Genomic DNA, 23,753 nt, shown 5'->3' with positions numbered 1-23,753 from the left:
GTGTTCCCCCCCTGCCAGCCCTCTTTTGGGTTGGGACCCCCAGTTTGAGAAACGCTTGTCTCTCCTGTGAAATCTGTATTGTATAGGGTAAAAGCACACAAAAGACCAGATTGCACAGGGGAGACTAGATTTCACTGTCTGTGATGCGTTTTTCATGGCCGTGAATTTGGTAAGGTTCTCAGCCAAAGCCATGGCCTCCCCCTTAGTGACCAGGCACCACCTATGAGTCTGTCCCTGGAAGATGGATAGCCACTCAAAGCAGGTGCTTTACTATGCCAAATTCACAGGAGTCCAGCTTTTTGGAGAGAAGCTAAGTAGTGGTAGTGGTTTAGGGTACTGCAAAATCTAAACAGTCCCTTCCAACGGCACACCATGCCTTTAAGAGAGAGTACAGGCTGGTCTTTAGACAAAGATGTTCCTTTCGGCCCTCATCCTTGCAGAAATACCAGCCAAGTGACAACAGGTTCTTCAGAGCAGCAGTTCTCAATCGGGTCTGCAGCCCCCTGGGGGGCCACAAGCAGGTTTCAGGGGGTCCCTCAAGCAGGGCTAATGTTAGACTCACTGGGACCCAGGGCAGAAAGCCGAAGCCCCACTGCCCTAAGCCCTGCTACTCAGGGCTGAAGGTGAACCCTGAGCAACTTAGCTTCATGGGGACCCCTGTGGTGCGGGGCCCTGGGCAATTGCCCTGCTTGCTACTCCCTAATGCTGGCCCTGGTTTTTATGTGCAGAAAAACACTTGTTGTGGCACAGGTGGGCTGTGGAGTTTTTATAGCATGTTGGGGGGAGGGCCTCAGAAAGAAAAAGGTTGAGAACCTCTGCTCCAGAGGAATGCCATGGAACCACGGCTGGGAAGGAAAGTCCTGAGAGAACTCTGCCACTCCCAAGCCCTATTTATGACAAAGACTATATAGATCTCCACTTGGAGCGGGAGCTTGGGGGTAGAATTTCCCATTTCCTGGAGGAATGGGTTGCTTTGACCACAGATTAATGGGCCAGGGAGATAGTGAATCAGGGATACTCCCTTGCCATCCATTTTTTCATCCAGTCCCCTATCTCGAACAGCTTCGTTGTGCGCAGTCTAATATTTCTCAGCACCAGGATATGGGAATAATAGAAAGTGTTCTCTCAGAAGAAAGATTTTTAGGGTTCTGCTCCATCTTCTTTATCATTCAGAAGTGTAGAGTGGGAGTCTGAGCGTTTCTAGATCTCAAAAGGCTCAACAAGTAGATGAAGAAAACAATGTTCCGGATCAAATAATCTCCACGGTTTCATCCCTGTCCCAAGGGTACTTTCTGATTTCAGTGGATCTGGCAGATGGATACCTCCACATGCCAATCAGACCATGCCATCGCAGGTTCCTCTTTGAGTGCTCTATGTGTATTTCACGTGTCCATGCGTGCCATGCGCTTGAGCTGTGAAATTCTAACAAGCAGTGATCATTGGCCCACGTATGCGCAGTAGTTCATTTCATTCTCCAGATTACTGTCATTATCTGGTCAGTCCCTGCTTTTGGCCTTATTGCAGTCCCTGTTACCCCTATGGGAGATGCCCCCGATCCATCCATGAATCTTACCACACCTCTTCTACTCAGCACCCACCAGATCCAACAGAGTACGAGGAGGAGTACATGGCCTGTATCCACATTTACCGATAGGTATCTCATCCTTGCATCTGGATGAAGCAGACACTCCATCCTCACCATCTCCACCAAACGACTAGAGAGAGTACCAGGAGCTGCTTCAGAGAATTGCCAATGACCTCCAATACCAGGGGAGGAGGTCCGAGCATTGGCTCCTGGATAGTCTCATAGACTTTAAGATCAGAAGGAACCATCGTGATCATGGAGTCTCACCTCCTGCACATTGCAGGCCACAGAACCTCACCCACCCACTCTTGAAATAGACCGCTAACCTCTAACTGAGTTACTGAAGTCCACAAATCATGGTTTAAAGCTTCTAATTACAGAGAATTCACCATTTACACTAGGTTAAACCTACAAGTGACCCATGCCTCATGCTGCAGAGGAAGACAAAACCCCCCAGGGTCTCTGCTAATCTGACCTGGGGGGAAATTCCTTCCCAACCCCAAATATGGCAATTAGTTAGACCCTGAACATGTGGGTAAGACCCACCAGGCAGATACCTTGGAAACAATTCTCTGTAGTAACTCAGAGCCTCCCCATCTAGGTCCCATCTCCAGCTGCTGGGTTTTTTTGCCAAAGGCAGTCGCCCGTGGGCCACATGCCATCATAGGCAGTCCCATCATTCCATCCCCTCCATAAAGTTATCAAGCTCAGTCTTGAAGCCAGTTAGGCTTTTTGGCCCACTGCTCCCCTTGGAAGGGTGTTCCAGAACTTCACTCTTCTGATGGTTAGAAACCTTCACCTAATTTCGAGCCCAAACTTGTTGATGGCCAGTTTATATCCATTTGTTCTTGTGTCCACATTGGCACTTAACTTAAATAACTCCTCTCGCACCCTGGTATTTATCCCTCTGATATAGTTATACAGAGCAATTATGTCTCCCCTCAGCCTTTTTTTGGTTAGGCTAAACAAGTCAAGTTCTTTGAGTCTCCACTCATAAAGCAGGATTTCCATTCCTCGGATCATCCTAGTAGCCCCTTCTCTGCAGACTACTTGTCTGAGGTTAACGAGGACACCATGGAGACAGCCAGAGTGGTCTGGCACACCACTGCCTTATGCACCCCCACACCTAAGAGGGCAAAGAGAAGCTACTTTGTTCCTGCCAAAGCGATACGCAAAAACGCTATCTGCCTCCGTGAAGCTGAAGAGTGAGACGAACAGCCCAGATGTCAAGAATTGTAGGAGATACTGCTAGCAGAAAGGAAATTATCCGTTAGAAATTTTCCATTCTCTCTGTCTCTCTCGTGCTAAAGGGTTTTGCAGTGTTTCACTGAGACATTTAAAATCTGACTCCAAATTCTTCTCACTCACCCATTTAAATTGTCACAAGTTTGAAAGTCCTGCTTGTGAAAGAAAAATCTGAAAACTGGAACCTTTTTCTCTTTAAGGATCTCACGTGAACACTAAAATCGATGGGTTATTCATCTCTGACTTCTCTCTAGTCAGCATAAATCTTTCCAGGATGGAAGTTTTCCATTTTAATCTCTTCGGGGCAAGGACTGTCTTTTGTTCCATGTTTGTACAGAGTCCATCACAATGGGAACAAGGAGTACTTACGGCACCTTAGAGACTAACATTTATTTGAGTATAAGCTTTCGTGGGCTAAAGCCCACTTCATCAGATGCATGCAGTGGAAAATACAGTAGGAAGATTATATATATCGATGAAGTGGGCTTTAGCCCATGAAAGCTTATGCTCAGATAAATTTGTTAGTCTCTAAGGTGCCACAAGTACTACTTGTTCTTTTTGCTGATACAGACTAACACGGCTACCACTCTGAAACCCATCATAATGGGGGCTCTGATCCTGATTGGTGCTTCTCGATGCTAATGTAATACAATCATCACTGTAAATTATTACTGATAATTAGTGTGTATCTTTTATATGGTTGGGAAAATTCCAGCTAACTTGAGGATGGAGGGGGAAAGAAGTAGAGATCCTTTGTGTATGTTAGTATTTAAACTGGCATTCAGATACTACTTATTTTATTTGTATTACTGTAGCACCTAGGAGCCCTCGTCATGGACCAGGACCCCAATGTGTTAGGTGCTGTATAGACACGGAACAAAAAGACAGTTCCTGCCCCAGAGAGCTCACAATCTAAGTATATATTAAAAAAAGAGAGAACAGATGGACACAGATGGGCTGAGAACTGATTACAAAGAAACAATGAGTACTGGGCAGCATGATAGGGAGTGGTCTTGGCACAGCAGCAGTCTTACCATTGGCAGGTTTTTCACAGGCATCAATTAAAAGGAGAATTTTAAGAATGGTTTTGAAGGAAGATAATGAGGTAGCTTTGCGGATGATTAGGGGAGCTCTTCCTAAGCATGAGCGGCAGCATGAAAGAAAGCATGAAGATGCTTGTTTGAAAATTTAACGAATGTACAATGGAGGCTGGCCTCATGGACAGACTGGAGGCAGAGGTTAACATCTTAATAGTGAGAGATTGGCTGCAAAGGGTCTTGAAAGTGAAGACAAGTAGCTTATGTTTGATGTGACAGAGAAGTGGAGGGAAGGAAAGAGATGGACTAGGAAAATGATCTTTATAACAGCATTCTGAATGGAAATGATTGCAAGACCGGAGAAAAGGATGTTGCAATAATCAAGACACACGATACTGAGAGCCTGAAAGAGAGTTTTTGCTGTTTGGACAGATGGTAAAGGCAATATTCAGAGATGTTAGGCTGAAAGAATCAGCAAGATTTAGACATAGTCTGGATATGAGGACCTAGAGAGAAGTCGGAGATGAAAGTGGCACCTCGTTATTGGCCTGAGATGGTGGAATTTTCCAATGTGATAAAAGAGGTAGTGGGGAAGGTTTGTGGGGGAAGACTGAGAGCTTTATTTAGCCGTGTTGAGTTTGACATCTGAGAAGTTGTCAGAGACAGGCCAGGATTCTAGTTTGGACAGAAGAAGATGGGTCTGGAGTGTAGAAGTAGATCTGTGAATCATTCGTATAGAGGTGGTCGTTGAATTAATGTTTGTGGATGAGATGACCCAGAGGTAAGGTGCAGAGGGAGAAGAGAAGGGGACTGAAGACAGAGCTCTAAGGGGCCACCACAGAAAGCTGAGGAGGAGATCAGGAGGAGCCCCCGAAAGATATAGTGATGGAACAATTAGAGAGGTAGGAGGAGAACTAGGAGGGGACAGAGTCACGGAAGCCAAGGGAGGAGATTTCAAGAAGAGCATGGCCAACTGTGTGGAAGGTGGCTGACAGAATGAGAATGGATCACTGATTCTTAGCTTTGGCTAGGAAGAGGCCATTAAAGATTTTGGCAAGAGTGGTTTCAGGGGAGTGCAAGGTATGGAAGCCAGAGGGGAAAGGAACGGATGGAACTGGAGAGAGGAACTTCAGAGAGTGATTGTGAACAGTGTGTAAATGAGCCTTGAGGTGAAAGGGAGATGGGGGTGGTAACTTGGGTACCGTAGTGATGCACATAGAATAAAAGGTAGATTCACCATTCCCAGTATCTAGAAAATTCTACTAATATATTTGCTATTGTGACAGGGTCGGGCCGGATGGCTACAGGAGAGTAATCCTATTGGATTACTTCGCCCGCCCACTGCTAAAGGATCCCCCCCAGCCTAAGAGGGGGATCCACAGAACCTGGACACCAAATAAATCCGGGGGACAGCTAATGAAATAACAGGGACAGGAGTGTGGTCAAAGGGTCAAACGAAGGGAACCGGATGGGGACACCGAGCAGAGAACCCCGGACAGCGCCCACTGCTCCTCAAAGGCATCAAGGGAGTCAGTGGACCCCACCCAGAGGAACTCTGCCCGGATACGTGAACGGACGGAGGATCGGAAATAGGCCCCAGGGTCACAGGAGACTCCATCGGCCAACCTCCTCACTCTGGTTTTATAGATAGCCATTTTAGCTAGGGCCAGGAGGAGGTTGACCAGGAGATCCCATGACTTTGTGGGGCTGCGGATAGGGAGTGCATAAATAAGAAGGTCAGGGGAAAAGTGCAACCAAAAACATAATAAAATATTTGTGAGGAGCCAGAATTGGGGCTGCAGCCTGGCATACTCCAAATATATGTGTGCCAGGGTTTCCCTCACGCCACAAAAGGGGCAGGTGTCTGGGATAGGGGTGAACCGCACCAAGTACATGCCCGTGCTCATGGTTCCATGAAGGAGCCGCCAACTGATATCCCCGGCGGGCCTCGGAACCAAGGTGGAATATCGGCTGGCCCACCTGGGCTCCTCACCCTCCAAAGGTGGCAGGAGGTCCCGTCATTTTGTATCGGGGCAGGACACGAGGGTTGAGGGCGTGAAGGGTGTGGAGCGCGAGCGTGTATAGATGTTTCCTTGGCGCGGTCTGGAAGCAGCCCGGCTGCAGCTTGTGCAGCCGGCTCACGGTGAAGGGGTGGGGGTGGGGCCAAAGAAAAGGTCCGGCAGACCTGGGGTGGAGGGTAATAGGAGAGTAATAGAAGGCAGATATATTAGCCCCAGGTTAAGTAGGTCCCTTTTCCCTGGGTAAGGTAACAGGGAAGATTCCAGAACAATCAGGAACCTTCTGGAGACAATTAAGATAGACAGGCTGATTAGAACACCTGCAGCCAATCAAGAAGCTGCTAGAATCAATTAAGGCAGGCTAATCAGGGCACCTGGGTTTAAAAAGGAGCTCACTTCAGTTTGTGGTGCGTGTGTAAGGAGCTGGGAGCAAGAGGCGCTAGGAGCTGAGAGTGAGAACGCATACTGTTGGAGGACTGAGGAGTACAAGCATTATCAGACACCGGGAGGAAGATCCTGTGGTGAGGATAAAGAAGGTGTTGGGAGGAGGCCATGGGGAAGTAGCCCAGGGAGTTGTAGCTGTCACACAGCTGTTCCAGGAGGCACTCTAGACAGCTGCATTCTGCAGGGCCCTGGGCTGGAACCCGGAGTAGAGGGCAGGCCCGGGTTCCCCCCAAACCTCCCAAGTCCTGGTCAGACACAGGAAGAGTTGACCTGGACTGTGGGTTCACGAAAACGGCCAAACTGAGGGCTACCATGAAGCTGCAAGGCGAGCAAATCTGCCAATAAGTGCAAGACCCACCAAGGCAGAGGAGGAACTTTGTCATAGATTCATAGATATTTAGGTCAGAAGGGACCATTATGATCATCTAGGGTTGTCACACTATTTATTGAGAGCTTGCATTTAGTGTGACGCAAACCACAACTTTAAGTTCAATGTTACGTAACAGAATTAATTGCATATTTTAAAATATAGTATTGTTTGTTGGGTAATAATTTTATGTTCATGCACCAGAGTTTTTAAACTCATTTACAGGTCCAGCCAGACTTCTAACGTTAAAAAAAGGCCACAGGATTTCCTTACCTTACAGATCCAGTAGAAAGATAACAGGAATACTTACATAAGACTGGTGCAGAAGAACATGTTACATATATATTACACAAGGTCTCACAGACTTTAGGGAATCTGAGTTTAACAGAAAGACTAAAATGCACAAGAACCATCACTTGGAGAATCAAGCTCTGAGGTAGCTCACTCTGTGAGAGATCATAAGAAGGTTGTAATAAGGCACTTTGGAAGGGGAGCAGAAGAGCATGGTCAATGGACCTTATGGCATGTGTTCAGGTATGAGGGAGAGGTCTATTCTTTGCAATCCCTGCAATTATTCAGGCTTTGCAGCAATGTGAATTTCACCCTTTATTTATCAAAATTTAAGACTACACTTTTGAAATTTGCCTGCAATTTTGAATTTGAAATTTTGCTTTCACAAACAACTTCTAGATGCCAGGCAAGAATTATAGAATTTAGACATCTGACGGTTTGATTAGTCTTGCAAATCAGGTAGGGTCATTTGTGCCTGCAATTAACTGTACTTCAGTTTTGTGGAGGTGTTATTTCTGGGCTGATATTGGAACATGTGCTGTTTATTGTAAAAAATATTTCCTCTGCATCCTCAGTTCAACAGGTGCTGCCCTGAATACTTATATTCTGTTTCAGCTAGCTTTGGTTTAAACATTATTTAGTCTTTCCTTTGTTATTTTCATTATCCCTTCTCTACTGTACACTGCGTTATGCCAGATGTCCATAGGTCCCATGGGCTCAGGAACTAGACAGCTTCAAGTGAAATGCTCTTCACCAAACAGATGGTGAACCCTTTAAACCATGGTTAAGGTACAGTGGAAAGTGTTTCAAACCTGGCCGCAAAGTGTCTCCCTGAATATGGTTCTGCAGTTAAGTCCTCTGTTCTTCACAGCACTCTGTGGAAGACTCATTTCACTTTAACAAAAAAAAAACCCAAAAAACTTTACTTTTCCAATAAATTCAAACAATTGTATCACATTTAACTGTTCACACTATCCAGATGTAGGCAGGAAACAGCAAATGCAGTAAAAAATAAATCCCTCATATTGGTAAAATATGTCCAGTTGGCAGTTTAGTGTCCTTCGGAACAATGAGCTACAGATTCTGTGTGATTTATATGATCACACAAAATATGACAGTAGTTCTGGGGCTGAATTATCTGGTGAAAGAAAAATTCATTAGAATTTAGAAGCCATTTAATCTTCTTACTACAGCAATTGAACAACACTTCCAAGATTTATAATAGATATGGTATGTAAACAGGTACCAATATGAATGGTTTACTTTAGGAACTCAAGTTTAATAGCTGTTATAGAGGTTCATCCTGGAAGATCACTCTTACATTAACTCTATTAAGATAAAAAAAGGAACATGTGATAATGGTATCCAAAATATTAAAGCAGGAGTGGCCAAAATGCAGCCTATAGTTGCTCTCATCTTTAGTAAGCAATGTGCTTAATGGAGGCCACAGGTCCCAACAGTCAGTGTTTTCTTTGTCCATCTTAACTAGAAAAAGAATATTTGTTGTCTGATACCCACCATAACCAGTCTATTTCAATACTGGTTTTCTTCTCCAGAGCTTTTGCTTCACCTGGGGCAATGCTGAGTGTAGCAAATCGAAGACTCACCGGTGTGCCACCTCCTGCTGGTTATCAGCTCGATTCCAGCTCGGAGCGCCCTCTGCTGGCCGGTGGCTCACCTGCCTCAGGCCCCTGTGTCCCTCCTGGGCCCAGGTGCCCCTTTACCTTGGGGTTCTGCCCTCAGCAGTAACCCACAATCTGGGTCTCCCCTCCCAGGGGAACCCCCAACCCTCTAAACCCACCTTGCCTCAGTGGCTACTGCCAGTCATCATCTAGCCCCCACTTACTGGGGCAAACTGCAGTCTGTCCTGGCCACTCATCATTGGCAAGGAGGTTGGACCAACTGCCTCTGCCTATCTCTGGGCTGTACCTTCCAGCCCCAGTACCTGCATAGGCCTTTACCAAGGCCTAAGCTTGGGGAGTTGCCAGGCTGGAACTCCCCAGCTCTTCTAGCCTTTCCCCAGCCCTGCTCCACTCCAGGTACCTTTTTCTCCCAGGCAGCCAGGTCCTTTTCTCTCTCTCTCTCTCTCTCTCTCTCGAAAAGGACCTCGAGAGAGAGAGAGAGAGAGACTCCTCCAGCTCCTGCCCACCCAGACCTCTTATAAGGGCCAGCTGGGCCCTAATTGAGCTGGCCACAGCTGTGGCTGCTTTCCCAATCAGCCTAGCTTGGCTGCTTTTAATCCCTATTCTCCACTACACTGAGCCTTAAACTGCATGTGAAATGTGAATATAGTCTCTGTGAAGATAGGGCCAGGTTTTTCTACTGTCATTCGTGCTACGCAAAATGCAGCTGCTAAAAATTCCCAAGCCACAAAGTCCATATCATTTCCTTTTTTAAACTTTTATTAGTTTTTCTAACTTTTTTATTATTTGGCTTTTTAAAATCACAGGTAATGAGCCAAGCTGAAATTTGGTGTAAGAATGTATAACTCCATTGAAATCAATGGAGTTGTACCCACTTATATCAAGTCTGAATTTGGTCCATGGAAGAGTTGTGTGTGAAATTTTATATAGCATTTCTTCTGGTGCTAAATTCCAAAATGGAATGCCATTTTCTTTTTAATAATCTGTGTAGAACCCTTTGGGTTGTTAATGTGTCTGCTTTATCCTTCAGATACTGAGTGACCTGGTAAGGCAGGGTCCTTCTATGAGGCTTTAGAAAGAGACAAAATACAAAGAAGCCATTACAAGGTTTCATACAGAACGGCAGGATGTGGTCTAGAGTGAAGACCACACATGAACTCTGCTTCAGGATATTCTAATTCTCTGCCTGTCAACAAATTGTACTCTGCTGCTAAGATTTATAACAGTGCCCTAGTTCCTCAACATATGGTGATCTGCAGAATGAAACTACATTTACACAGTGTACAAACCTCAGGAAGTTTCTTCTTGGTAAATAAAATGTTAAGAGCAATATTGCAACTAAATGGTCTACCAAGAGTTTGAGCAAGTCACTTGTTAAAATGGGGAATAGCAGTAGGAAAATTAAAACGGTGGAAAAATGTCTGCAGGGTAGACTTGTTTTGGAAAGGAATCGTCCACAGGAGAAATTATTGAAACCACATACGTAGACTCCCAGGAGTGAAACTAAAACCTGAAACTTATGTATTGTTTCTGTCTGATTCATTTAGATTTTTAAATCTTCTTTTCTATGTGCATAGCACCAATAGAAAGCAGAATAAACAGTAAATAATGAAAAAAAAGATCATGCCACCACAGTTAGCTTCCGCAGCCATATATGTATAACTTATCTATGTGTGAGACTTGCAGATGTACTCCTTGTAGCTTAAGATACATCTTTATTAATTTTACACTCTCAGGCCCTGATCCTGCAAAGGGATCTGCATGAATGGATTCTTATGCTTGCATTTAAAACAATGAAACTTTAGCCCTGATTTAACAAAACACTGATGAAACTTTAGCCCTGATTTAACAAAACACTTAAGTATTTCCTTATGTCCCATTGAAATCAGGTGCTTAAGTGCTTTGCTGAATCAGGACCTTGTGTGGGGAGGGTACCCTTACTTTTGTGTGCTGTCCCATTGACTTCAGTAGGAGTCTATGGGCTTGTCTATACTTCTGGCTAAATCAGCACTGCTCTGATTGATGCAGCTGTGTTGATTTAGCAGGTCTGGTGAAGACAAGCTAAGTCGATGGCAGAGCGCTCTCCCGAGGTCTGTACTCTACCTCCCCAAGAGGCGGAAGGTAAGTTGGCAGGAGAGCGTCTCCTGTCAACATAGCATGGTGTAGACACCGCTGTAAGTGGACCTAAATTACATCGACTTTAGTTATGTCACTTATGTAACTGAAGTAGCGTAACTTAGGTCAACTTACAGCGTTAGTGTAGACCAGCCCTTAGAATGCACAAATTCTTTTGTGGATCAAGGTCGTAATTTGAATGTTAGGTCTGATGCCCATTTCAGGGATGTTTTATTATAGCATCCCACCTTCAGTTCTCTTCCTAGGATAGAGTGATGGGTAATCTCTAAGAGTGGGGATCTGTGCAGGCAATTTCATGAAGGAGAAAAACTAGGTTAGTGACTGATAACTGGAGAGCTCTGAATATATTCCCTCTTGAGATCCACCCTTACCCCCAGTCCCTATTTGTGGATGAACTGTAAAGATAGAACTAAAATCTTTCAGGATGTGCAGGTTCATTTTTTCAGGCAGAACAGAAATATTTATTGAACACTTCTGCCTTTTCTGCATTATTATTGATAATTCTACCATTTCCACTAGTAATGGACCAATACCATTGGTAAGCTGCTTTTTGTTTCTTATGCTTAAAAAACCCCTCCTTCTTGTTTCCCTTAACTCTGCTGGCCATAGATTTTCTGTGTATCTTTTAGCTTCCCTTATAGAATTTCTACAATTCCTAGCTTCTGATTTATATTGTTTACTATGAACTTCACACCTTGTTCCATTCATTATCTTTTTTTTATACCTGCAGTTACTTCCCCTCAAAGCCAAGTTGTTTTTTTAAACCGCACAGCCTTCTTTCTCAGTAGTAGGATTGTAGAATTTTGGGCATCCAGTAAAATGTACTTAAACAATTCCCAATTATCATTTATGTTTTGCTGTTTAAATTCTTCTTCCCAACTGATTTGACTCATACTTGTTTTCAGCTTTGTAAAATTGGCCCTTTTAAAGCATTAAGAAAAATAGACGACTGGTCCCCGGTTGGTGAGTGTAGAATAAAAGCAGGATATGTGAGCAGAATCACCTGTACTTTTTTTAACATCAGTGACAAATTTTGTACAAAGGAGTATACCACTTTCCAGGGTGTGTGTTTATCTGCTGTGAGAATTAGTGCCACTTTGCTGTGTAAATTGCTGGGTTACGGATTATCATTAGATGTTGGAGAGTGTGCCACATAAAATGTTTCCCGAAACATTCTTAGGTGAGAAGATATCTCTGATTTATGACCTCTTGTGATATAGAACACTGGCTCATTGAACATTTGTCCCAGGGATTGCTGCACAAAGAGAGGAAAGAGGCTCTGTGGCCAGAGATTGAAATGTTGGGTAGGACTCCTAGGTGCTGTCTCTTGATGGCTGTTACTAGGCCTGGCTGATTTGTTGCTTTTGACATGAGGCTCCACTTTTCAGGCATCTTATTTGGCTCCCTGGACTCCCTGTTGATTTCTCCATGTTTGACTAAGGTTAGTGGCTGAGTCTCTCTCCTCATCTTCACTTACTAGACAGTTAATACCCACCATGTACTCTGGTCCTCCTTTCCTAACAAGAGACACAGAAGGGGAGAGGAAGAAAAGAGCAAATGGGAGGGAGCACTGACCAGCTAGCAGAGGAAAGGGAGACAGAGAAGGAGTCACAGCATCTGTCCTGCAGTCAGCCCTGGAGCACCCACGAAGTCGGCACCTATGGTACAGGTGGCATCAAGAGACAGCAGAGGGCAGGAGGAGAGTACTTCTTGGCTGAGAACTAGGCAATGGGCAGGGACAGGAGGTTGTCTCCATCCATTTAGGGGAGTAGAAATCAGTTTCAACCCTTTAGGTGGGTCAAGTGGGTGAAAGAGGTCATATTCTGTATTTGGGAGCAAGAGAAAGCTTAGGGGGAGGTGGGGCAAGAGAGGGGATGGGAGGAGAGAGAGGAGGAATTATCTTTCTTTTCTTGTATTTTACTTTTTATTAAGTCAAAGTTACAATAAAACTGTAACATACTGCATCATGTTCTTATGTTATGTCCTTATCATACGTTTCTTATTACTTATTCAGGATCAGGTTAATATTCAAAGAATATTCTGACTAAAGATAATGGCTTGCTGGCTGGGGAGCCCTTCTCCTCTGATTGCACTAAAAAGGGTGACCAAATTTCTGAATTTCATTCTTATTTTGGCACTTCTCTTGTGTACATACTTAGTATGAAAGCTTTTCTGTTACAAGGGCAGTGCATATTTTCCTATACCACAATTCCAAGGAGGAAGAGTCACATTTTTCCAATTATGTGCAATACAAAATCTTGTTCCTCACAGTAAAAAGAAATCAATTTGTCATTCTGTTTAAAATGTAGATCTTTTACTGGAGCATTAAGTAAGCAGGTCAGGGTATCTCTAGGAAGCCGGCATTTTGTTATAAGATGAATTGCTTTGATAATTTCTTCCTCAAGCTGTCTAATTCCTGGTTACAACCACCACATGTGCAAGTATGTTCCTTTTCCCCCAGAAACCCTCCAACAGAGCACCTCTCTAGTAGCAAAAATATGATGGATATTTACTGGTATCCTATGCTGTCTATACAGTAACTTATAAGAATATTCTTCATGAGCCACACAAATTAAAGATGTTTATCCCCTTTCCCAGATAGAGATCCGCTGTTCCCGATCAGTTTCTTTATCCAAATCTCTCTTCCATCTTTTCAGCTGAGTTTTCTTATCAACATCTTTTCAGTCAAAATTGCATATGTTTTAGAACTTAAACCCTTTGATCCAGTTTGCTCCTGGGTCAACTCCTCAAACATGTCTAAAGGTCTACATAGGAGATCCAGATTTCACCATAAAATGTTTGACTTGCAAATATTGAAAATATGGGAGCTTTAAATTATTTACATTATTACATATCTCTCGATATAATTTCAAATGAGGACCCAGGAATAGCTGTCCAAACCGAGTAATCACAGCTCTTACTCACAACGAATAGTCATGTTGGTATTTCTAGAGATAAATTCCTGATTATTAAAGAAAGTGACTAAGGGAGAAGGGCTAAGCAGCGGGAAATTTGAAAAATGTGTCCAGAACTGCTAAAGTGGTCTGGATGAATGGGTGATTTATTTTTTGATGACCTAAATTTCTTTTTAATGTAACGATTACTATAAATAGCTGTATTTGGGCTCCAGTGCTGTTTGAGTTTTACCAAGTGTTTGGATGGTCTATTGTTAACTGAGTTGTTCACATCTTTTAGTTGTGGTGCATAATAATGATAATAAACTAAAGTAGGGGACGCCAGTCCATTGTATACGGTAGGATTAAACAGAATTTAGAACTCATCCTTTGTCTTTTATGGTTCCATATGAATGTTAATAGTGTATCCTGCCAAGTTTTAATGTCATGTCAGGGATACCAACAAGGATGCATTGAAAGAAAAATAACAACGTTGGGAGGACATTCATCTTTACCAGAGCTACCGTACCTAACCAAGAAATTTCATATTTGTTCCATTCCTCCAAGCCTTATTATTTTATTCCATAGTGAAGGGCAGTTTGCCTTAAAAAGATATTTGTTTCTTCACAAACAAATATTATTCCTAAATATTTTAAGATTTCTTTACCCATTTAAACTTATGTAGCTGATAGCAGTTTGTTTTGACCCTTTCAGGAATATTAATTCCTAAAATGTTAGATTTACTGCAATTTATTTTGAAGCCTGATACCTGCCCAAATGTCAAAGCCAATTGTACTATAATTTTAATGGGACTTCTGGATCATGCAGATATAACAGGATGTTGTCAGCATGCAAAGCTATTTTGAGTTAACCCAGAAGACATTTTGATGCCCTTTTCTAAGGGGCTGTTTCTCACATTTATTGCAGATGGCCCCATTGTCAGGGCAAACAGAAGGCATAAAGGGCAACCCCGTCTCATATCCTTAGATAACTTAAAAGGAAGGGATTAATGACTATCAACCAAAGCAGACACATGAGGATGAGTATACATAGTCAATATGCCCACAGAAGACTGATTACCCAAACCAAACCTTACCAAAATCTGTCTAAGGTATTCCCACACCAACCGGTCAAAGGCTATCTAAGTATCCAAAGAAAGCAGTGCACAGGAAGAGTAGCTAAAATTAACAATATAGATTAAATTCAGAGTTCTTCCAATATTATTAGATTGATGTCTACCAGCAACAAACCCAGGCTGGTCAGAGTGAACAAGAGTGACAGTCTGTTTGCTAGCACCTTGGCATAAATTTTAGCACCCACATTAATTAAAGAAATAAGTCTGTATGATGCACAGTTGGTAAGATCTTTCCCTTCTTCAGGAATGATCACAATTTTTGCCTTTTTCCATGAATCTGGAATCTCATTCCCCTGTAACATACCATTAAATAAAATAGGGGCCAACATTTGCTTTAGAGCTCTGGAATACTCCTCAGAAAACCCGTTGGGACCTGGGGCTTTACTGGATTTTAAACAGTTAATTACAACTTCAACTACCTGTGCAGCAATTTACTTATCAAGAGCTGCCCCATTATCCTCTGAGATCTGAGGTAGTTTCACTCTTCTCAGATGTCTGTTTATAAGCTCAGGATCTGAATGTTCTGATGCGTTCCAAGAATGGAAAAAGCAAATGTTTAGGAATGATCTTTCTCAACTGCTACTGAATCCTTAGAATACTAACGATAGGTGTTCTTAGGGTTAACATGAATTTCTGTTCTAGCTATTGCATATATGATGTGAAGCCGTCATCAAAAATAGACCCATGCTCTGTGCACTGAATTACTGTAGATTGTTATAATTGCATACTACAATTTTTATAGTAGACAAAATTGCTAATCCTTCCCCAAAACATGCCTTCATTTTTCCTGGACTGAGTTTGTTGTAGTTTGAGTACACTGGTAGTGTATAAGCACATCCTCCCATGAGGTCTGAAAGCTAATTCCTTACAGTTTGATGGAGGAAGTTGTTTATTCAGTAACAGAAATGAAGAAGGCATAGAACACAGTAATCCATATCCCTCATGCTAGCAATTACTCCATACAGTACAAATAGCACAACACATTAAAATTAAACACAGTATAACCTGTGATTTTGGTTCCAGTTTGGTATTGGTTCCTTAGTTCTGATTTGCCATATTAGTTCCCTAGGAGTGCTGGACCCCTTGGATTATAGAAAGCTAGCTGTAAAGCAGCTCCTCTCTTCTTGCCACATTTTAAGTAGCTCTTCACTCCTCCCAGCTGGCTGGCATGGCATTGCAGGCTCTTTCAGACAGTCAGCATTTTGCCCACCATTTTGCTCCCCCCGCCACCTTCCACCTGTCCTCCCTCCTTTCTTCTCCTGCTTCTTCCAACAGTGTCATTACTCATTCTCTGCTCTGCCATGCCCTCCAATTTCCTCCTCACTGGACATCTCTCGTGCCATTACTCTCCCCTCTCTTGCTCTACATTCAGCCTCACTACTTAGGAGCACCACATCCACCCTTTCTGTCAACTTGCACATCCCAGCTGCTTTTACCTTCTGACCCACCCCCTTCCCCAATTCCTATTGTTAAATCAGGAGCAAGAGAGTTAATTCTCCCAGAGAAATGTTTTACTCAGTGTTTCATCTTTCTTTTATATCCCCCTGTTTTGAAATCAGATCATGGCCTTCCCCAGGGTACTATAGGGCCAGTTTGTGACCTAGTTTATGCTGCCATGGAGGGGCATAGAAGTGAATAAGGAGCATAAATTCACTCCCCTTGACTGTCCCTGCAGGCCTTCTAGACTTCAGGTATTGGCACTGAGTAGCCCCTGCTACTTCCAACCTCCAAGCAGGTCCGTCTGCCCTCCTCACTACTGCTTACTTTCCCAAGCTGCAGAAAGACTGCTGAATTAGGCCCAGATTGTTCCACACTTACTCATGTTAAGCAGTAGTTCACCTTGCAATTAGTGCTACTTACGTCAGTGGGGCTGCTTATAGAGTCTGGCGCTATTCAGTGTGAGTAAGGATGCCTGAATCTTACCTGTAAGTTACATGCAGTCACAGACTGTTTTTATCTATCTGTCTTAACAACCTCCAAGAAGTTCATTCAAGACAAATTCACCCTTACTGACTTCAGTGGCATTACAGCAGGGATGTATTTGGCCCTTGAACTGTGAAATGCTGTTCTCCATCACTTTTCAGACTCGATTAAAGGTGTACATAAAAAGAAATATAAATGTGCTAATACTGCAATTACTGACTCTGCAATTTTTATTAGGGTTCAGACTGCTTTAAGTTAAGTTTCAGAAATCATTTGAGACAGATGTCTCTGTCCCTTGGTAGTATTACCTCAGCAAATTGGCTGGTAAAGTTTGGCTAGACTTCTGGAAATGTTTACGCTTCAGGTCATTTTTATTTGTATTAATTGTTGACCGAATCACTGACATTTAGGAGCTAACTAAGCAGGCAGTTTGTGAACTTGAGATGGCTCAAAATACTGCCTTAATTTTCAGGCAGTTCTCATTACTCATCCGACAAGCAACAGTATGTAGCATCCATGTCTCTCTTGCTACTAAGTATAGTGTATTTGCTATCTGGCTCCATGGAAGGTCATATCAAGGTCACTCAGTGTTGTGAATGAAAATAATCAGTTGATGAAAGTACATAACTTGAAACCTTGGTGTATTTTCTTCTGTCTAAAGAAGGCCAACCTTATTTAAGATAGAATGAACAGCATGTTTTTCTGTTCTGAAGTCACAGATGCATTCTTACAAGCACTTAGAAACCTTTGAACAAAAGGTGCTGTAATGGAAACTATTAATAATTTGTAAACATTTTTAACTCAAAATAACACATTGTAAATAGTAGAGAGATCCACAGGTAAATAAACAAAATGCTCACTTTTCCCATTGCTATTACATTTAATCTTTTTAGTGTAAATATTTTATTAAAGCTAATGTTAAAAAATTATACTATACATAGGTTAAGAAAAGAGTGTCTGTACATCTGGGTATCGTGCTTAGATTATTCACAAATAAAAGGTTTGTTTTAAAAGTCATAAGATACATATAGTGCATAATCACCAGTAATCCAAATTTGAATAAATTTAACAATACGGTTTAGATATTAGCATCCAAGTATTTGGGTACATCACTCATGAAAAGTTATACTGAGAGTTGGTTGTGGAAAGCACAATGCTGCCAATGAGTGAAGATTGTCCCTCGGTAATTGAGAATTTAGGGTAGGTTGTCCAATTAGAAAATACAATCCATCAGGGAAGTATTTCAGTTACTTTCCCAACTGCGCTTCTCATCGGCACTCCAGCTCATCCCTCCTGCTATTGCTGATGCCCAGTGATGTGTTCTAGGTAGATGTCCCTCGATCACGTGATGGTGTCTGACACCATGAGTTGCCGCATCAGCTGAGCGTAGCATTGACTGATTCCATATTCTCTCAACACTCGCTCATTACTGGGGTCCTTATGCACCTAGGGCTCCAACGATCAGAGGTGTAATTCTAGTAGACATACCTGAAAAATGGTTCAGGCTTTAGCCATAAATTGTGCCAAAGCCAAAGTCCTGAAAATTAGTGTTGCAACATGATATTTGTTGCGACCAAACTAAAAAACAAAACCCCGGAATAGATTTTCACTAGTAATGGTAGCATGGCTGTTTCTGTTTTAGATTGCTGTGGAAATAACTTTTGTTCTGTTCAGTTAAGCATCTCAGTTAAGCAAAAGAAAAAAACCCTATATTACAAGCATATTTGACTCTATGGAAAGATCCGTGAAATAGAAGACATCCCCATTTCACATCAAACTATTCTAAAGTGCAATGCAGGCATTTCCCTCTTCAGCAGGATTGTTAGCAGTCTGGCAAACTGTGTGGGAATGGTTGTGTTTACATATATATAGAATGGCTTTCAGTTGGAAAGTGAAATCCCAATAGAAAGTGATTTATGTGATATTTCAGAATATTGAAGAAACTTACATTTGCGATCTATTTGTCTAGCTGGGAACTTGAAGATCTCAGCAATCCCACAGAAAATCATAGTGGTTGCCAGTATGTGTATACTGTATGCATGTAATTATGACTGTCTTACATGTATTCTTCACCTTGCATCCAAGAGGATCTCTCAGCATTCTACAACAAATTGATGTATAAATTATACACATGAATCACTTCATTCATCTCTAAAACACACCAGCCTCTAGGGTGAAGCTTGTCAACTGTTTTCACAGTGCACAGAAGCTTAGCAACAGTTTAGGACAGGAAGTGAAGAATCCGTAATACATAAAAAAACCCCTTATACTTGTGTCATTGTTTTTTTATTTATTTGGTGGCAAGATGCATGAGAAAACATTTCAGCATATATAATAGGGATAGAAGACATTTCTACCCTCATTTACACGTAAGCAGTCATTGATTTCAATGGTGTTCTGTGGTGTACCTGGGCCCCTAACTCAGAGTATGTTTACACTACAATCAGAGGTGTAATTCTAGCACATGTAGACATACCTGAGCTGCTTCAATCTAGCTAGCTTGAATAATAACAACAGTGAAGCTGTGTTTATGCAAGCCAGCCCAGGAACCTGGGTGTGTACTCAAGTGTCCAGCCAATTCTCATGCCAGTTCTGCTGTGGATTCTCTACTATTGTTATTTGAGGTAGCTGGACCAAAGCTAGCTTGTATATGTCTACATGTGCTACAGTCACACATCTGATTGCAGTGTAGACATACCCTCAGTTGAATTTGTAGCGTAGATGGAGTCTTACTGATTTTACCTCCTATTGTAGAAAATTGGTCCGCTGGTATGTCTCCATCTTCCAAAAGGTGTGGATGTTCTGGTCTCCATATGTTTTTTGATTAACCCCAACCACAAAGCCATATTATCCCATAAGGTGAATGTGTAGGGGAAATCCTGACTGTATGTTAATGCTGAACTTAACTGGAGTAATTTGTGTTCTTCAGTACCAGCAGATGTGTAGTCTGTAGGGAGCAGTTTGGCTACATTTATTTTTTTACATCTGTCTGTTAAATCAGAGATGCAAATTGAAAATGCAGCACTCAGCAACTGCTTGTGGATTTGTAGCTCTCCCTGGAGAAATGTGGTTTCATAAAACAATGAATGGATTACAATGAGGCATAAATATAGTATTTTCATTTGGCTGATATAACCCTGCTCCAGTATTGTTCATATCAGATAGAGAGAAATGGTACCTTTTCCTGTAGACCAGCGTACAAAGAAAGGAAGCACAGCTGAGCATGAATACACTGAGACACATATTTGACAGTTAAGTTGGCACCAGTTTTTAAATTTTCATAGCTCTGGGATGAGCAAAAAAGGATACTTTGTTTTGCAACACTGTGTGTTGGAGATCATACCAGAATGGACATTGCTTATAGAAAATGTCAGATGCAGTTGGTGCTAGAAATCCCCCTCGAGGCAATGGAGGCATCAAACCATCGATACTGCCAACCCCAAATGTTCAAAAATCATGAATCCGGCTCCCCAGAAATAATGAGATTGGCTTTCAACTCATGTGATTGTGTACAGATAATAGATTTGGTGTTCTTTTGGTTTGCCTTATGTTTTTTGAGCCTTTAGGGTGCACCAGGATCACATTTGGAAGCTTTCTTCACAGACACAAAGACCAGGAACTTACTTTTTCTTTAACAGTGAAGACTGAAATCATCACATATCCACTTGACTCCAGGAGCTGGGGCTTTAAGGAAAAGAATAATTATCATGAGATGCATGAGAAAATCATGAGAGTTGGCAACTCTAAGTCCTTCCTTCTAGGCCACAGTCTGTGAGGGAAGCCCCATCCGATCTTCAAAAAAAGCAATAACAATGTAGTCCATGCTGCGTAGTCAGGCACTCAGCTTTGCCGTCTGTGTTCTCAGCTGGGAAGCTGGATAGACCAAGTATACGCTGAGCCATTCTACCAGGAAACAGGGGGTAAATCAGCTTTGCTTCTAAAGGAGAGCCTAGTGGAGAAGTGTGCAGGCAAGCACCATTTCAGTGGACTGCCCCAGCCTCTGAAGAGTCCTTTCCCCACAGATTGCCAGGATCCATGGGCAATTTTTGTCCCTTTACTTTACAAATATGTCCGAAAAGCCACTCCCCCAAAACTTGAACAAACCAGTAGATAACGTAGACACACTTTTGGAGAGCTGTTTTGTTAGAGTAAATCTGGTGAAACAACATGCTGTGAATTTCAATTCATAACCACTGATTTTCAAAAAAACGGAAGAGAACTGTGAATCTGGTAGTAGATTAATAAGTGGTCAGTTACTGAGCATCTTCTTTATCAAAGTACCGTGCTTGAGTAGGGGTTAATTAAAGTCTTTGTTATCCAAGTCTGGTGGCCTGAGAGAGCCTGAACCAGGAGTGAAACAGTGAGGGCTACATTTTTAAAACTATGTGTGCAGTTCTGCGCACACAAAACAATACACACAATTTACATGCACATGTTGGAAAATTTGGTCCTGAGAAACTAACATGTTCAAAAATGTTCAGAACTGGCTTAACTCTGCTTCCATTGAAGTCAGTGGTAAAACTCTGCCTTTAACGGGAAGAGAGACCAGTGTAAGCACTTCTGCGATTCCTACCTTAACAGTCTGAGGAAAAGGTTGAGAGCTGAAGATTGAGTCATTTGGGAAGATGGTAAAACAATAATGACATGTATCCCTTTTCAACAGTAGATCTGAAAGCATTTTCCAAATGTAAGTTTTTCTGGAGTAGGCACTGGGAGGGAAGTTTAAAAAATCCATAATATTTTGAGGGGGAAGCAGTGGCAAAAGCCATGGAAGAACCAGGCCCCATTTATTCTAACCCACCTTTAAGTCTGAGAATGTGTCAAGGATGCTAATGCTGGTTTAGAGAGACAGTTGGAGTACAGGGAAAGAAACATTTTTTTCCTTTTTGTGTGTGTTTGTACTTTAGGCAACAAGAGCAACCCTGACCCATCACTGTACAAACCTGGGAGATTCACTGGGCAAAGAAAATGATATAGCTCTCATTATTGATGGCCAGACTCTGAAGTATGCTCTCTCGTTTGAAGTGCGGCAGTGCTTCCTGGACCTAGCACTGTCCTGCAAGGCAGTCATCTGTTGCAGGTAAGAAATGTCGGGATTTTCTCCAGTGAGAAACTGGTGTGGAGCTGGTGTAACTCTTCCTCTTCACCTGCCATTTATCCCCTTCAGGTTTACAGCACATGCGGGAAATGTAAAAGAAGGAAACTTACAGGTTAATATTTAAGAGGAGATGAGCTGTCTGCTGTAAGTCGCTTGTTTATTCAAACACAGTTGTGAGCTACCTGTTATGAACAATTATTGGGAAGCAGGGCTGCATACTGGGACTATCCCACAAGGGCTGTGTGCAAGGAATATTTCCCCTCTAATGGCTTCTCTGTGGTTGCTGCAACTGCTGTAGCTACCATAGCTATGCCCCCCTCCTCCCGCACTCTGCAGGCGTGTGCGAGTGACTGGCAGATCAGTGTAGTCTTGGATTTTACTTCTCCCCTCTACTAACCCAAAACCCTGCGGTCAGAAGACAGAAAGACCCCCTGTTCAGTGCCCCAGGGATGCATACCCTTTTCATGGACTCTCCGTGTCTTGAATGCCCCTCAGCAATGGAACTATCTTGGTTCTCAAAAACTGTACTATCGTGATGAGCATGGTATTTAAAAGATAGATAGAAAATGTCATGGCTTCAGATGAACAGGCAGGATTCTCCCCTATTTAAAAATAGAAATGCTTTTTAATTATGCAGATTTTCCTCCAAATTGAGCCTGATAGCTTTTTATAAAGTGATAGGAGATAATGAGGAAACAGGCCTCCCTGACCCCTTGATTATAGGAGACGTTGAAGAATAGGAGCTGTGATGTTATACCTGTGATCATGCTTAAGCAGGGGGAATTAAATAGCCAGAGGTTGCCTCCACTTGGTATGGCAGCTCTTCATTAAGCAGAGCTGCACAGAGAGGCAAGCAAACAATATTAAATATCTTAGCATGTACAGAAACCCCAATAGTACAAGTTATTAGATTGTAATTCATTTGCGTGGCCTTCCCTAGAGGGTAGCCATCTATGATGTTCTGCTGCTGAGTAGTCTCCTTCGATGGCTTTGAGCTCTGACAGGGTTTAGTGTTCAGCATTTTTCTGTGTTGTAATCAAAGAACACTGTGAAAATTCCATTGCTGAGTTTAAACCTTTTGATGAAAACAGACGAGTTGAGGAGATGAGTGTTTGTATTACTAGGCTGTTTTTATTGGGTCTTTTTTTTGGAAGAAAAGGGGCACTCAGAAGACTGATTAATGAAAGAAATTTCCCTCCTTATTGTTTTGAAGGTTAATATGCAGAAGACTTCAATTAATACCTTGTAGAAGTAGTAATGGTAATATTTGATAATATTTTCATTGAAAGTGGGGGGCAGAGTCTGATTGCATGGTGGTAGTTGTTGTGCAAAGTTTTTCACATGTATTCAAAGCAACTACAAATATTAGCTAATTAATTCTCACAATACTGTTGGTAATTAGGAAAATATTTCCCCATTTTATAGATGGAGATGAGTGTTTGTACTACTAGGCTGTTTTTATTGGGTCTTTTTTTTGGAAGAAAAGGGGCACTCAGAAGACTGAGTAATGAAAGAAATTTCCCTCCTTATTGTTTTGAAGGTTAATATGCAGAAGACTTCAATTAATACCTTGTAGAAGTAGTAATGGTAATATTTGATAATATTTTCATTGAAAGTGGGGGGCAGAGTCTGATTGCATGGTGGTAGTTGTTGTGCAAAGTTTTTCACATGTATTCAAAGCAACTACAAATATTAGCTAATTAATTCTCACAATACTGTTGGTAATTAGGAAAATATTTCCCCATTTTATAGATGGAGAAAGAAAGAAACAGCAAAATTAAGACCTGTATTTTCAGAAGTGGCCTCTAATTTGGGGTGCTTTGGTTTCTGAGTGGCTAACCTCAGACACACAGGGCTAGCTCCACAAAGGGATTTAAGGACCTAAGTTCAAAATTTAGATCCTCAGAACCCCTGCTTAGTTTTTGCCTAACCCTGTC

At 42.2% G+C, this 23,753-nt stretch overlaps 1 protein-coding gene across 2 annotated transcripts in view; it reads left to right on the top strand.

Annotated features, from left to right (window-relative positions):
- Positions 1–23,753, top strand: part of ATP8A2 (ATPase phospholipid transporting 8A2) — a 674,656-nt gene that overhangs the window by 275,956 nt on the left and 374,947 nt on the right. For both annotated transcript variants that reach the window (XM_074958618.1, XM_074958626.1), the window contains exon 25: positions 21,626–21,798. In XM_074958618.1, coding sequence (XP_074814719.1) covers positions 21,626–21,798 — 173 coding nt within the window. The remainder of the gene's footprint in view (positions 1–21,625; positions 21,799–23,753) is intronic.

The sequence above is a fragment of the Natator depressus genome, chromosome 1 (assembly GCF_965152275.1).
Source record: "Natator depressus isolate rNatDep1 chromosome 1, rNatDep2.hap1, whole genome shotgun sequence".
In the NCBI taxonomy this organism is placed as follows: domain Eukaryota; kingdom Metazoa; phylum Chordata; order Testudines; family Cheloniidae; genus Natator; species Natator depressus.
Note: the sequence above shows the minus strand (reverse complement) of the source record. Positions and strands in the feature narration are given on the sequence as shown.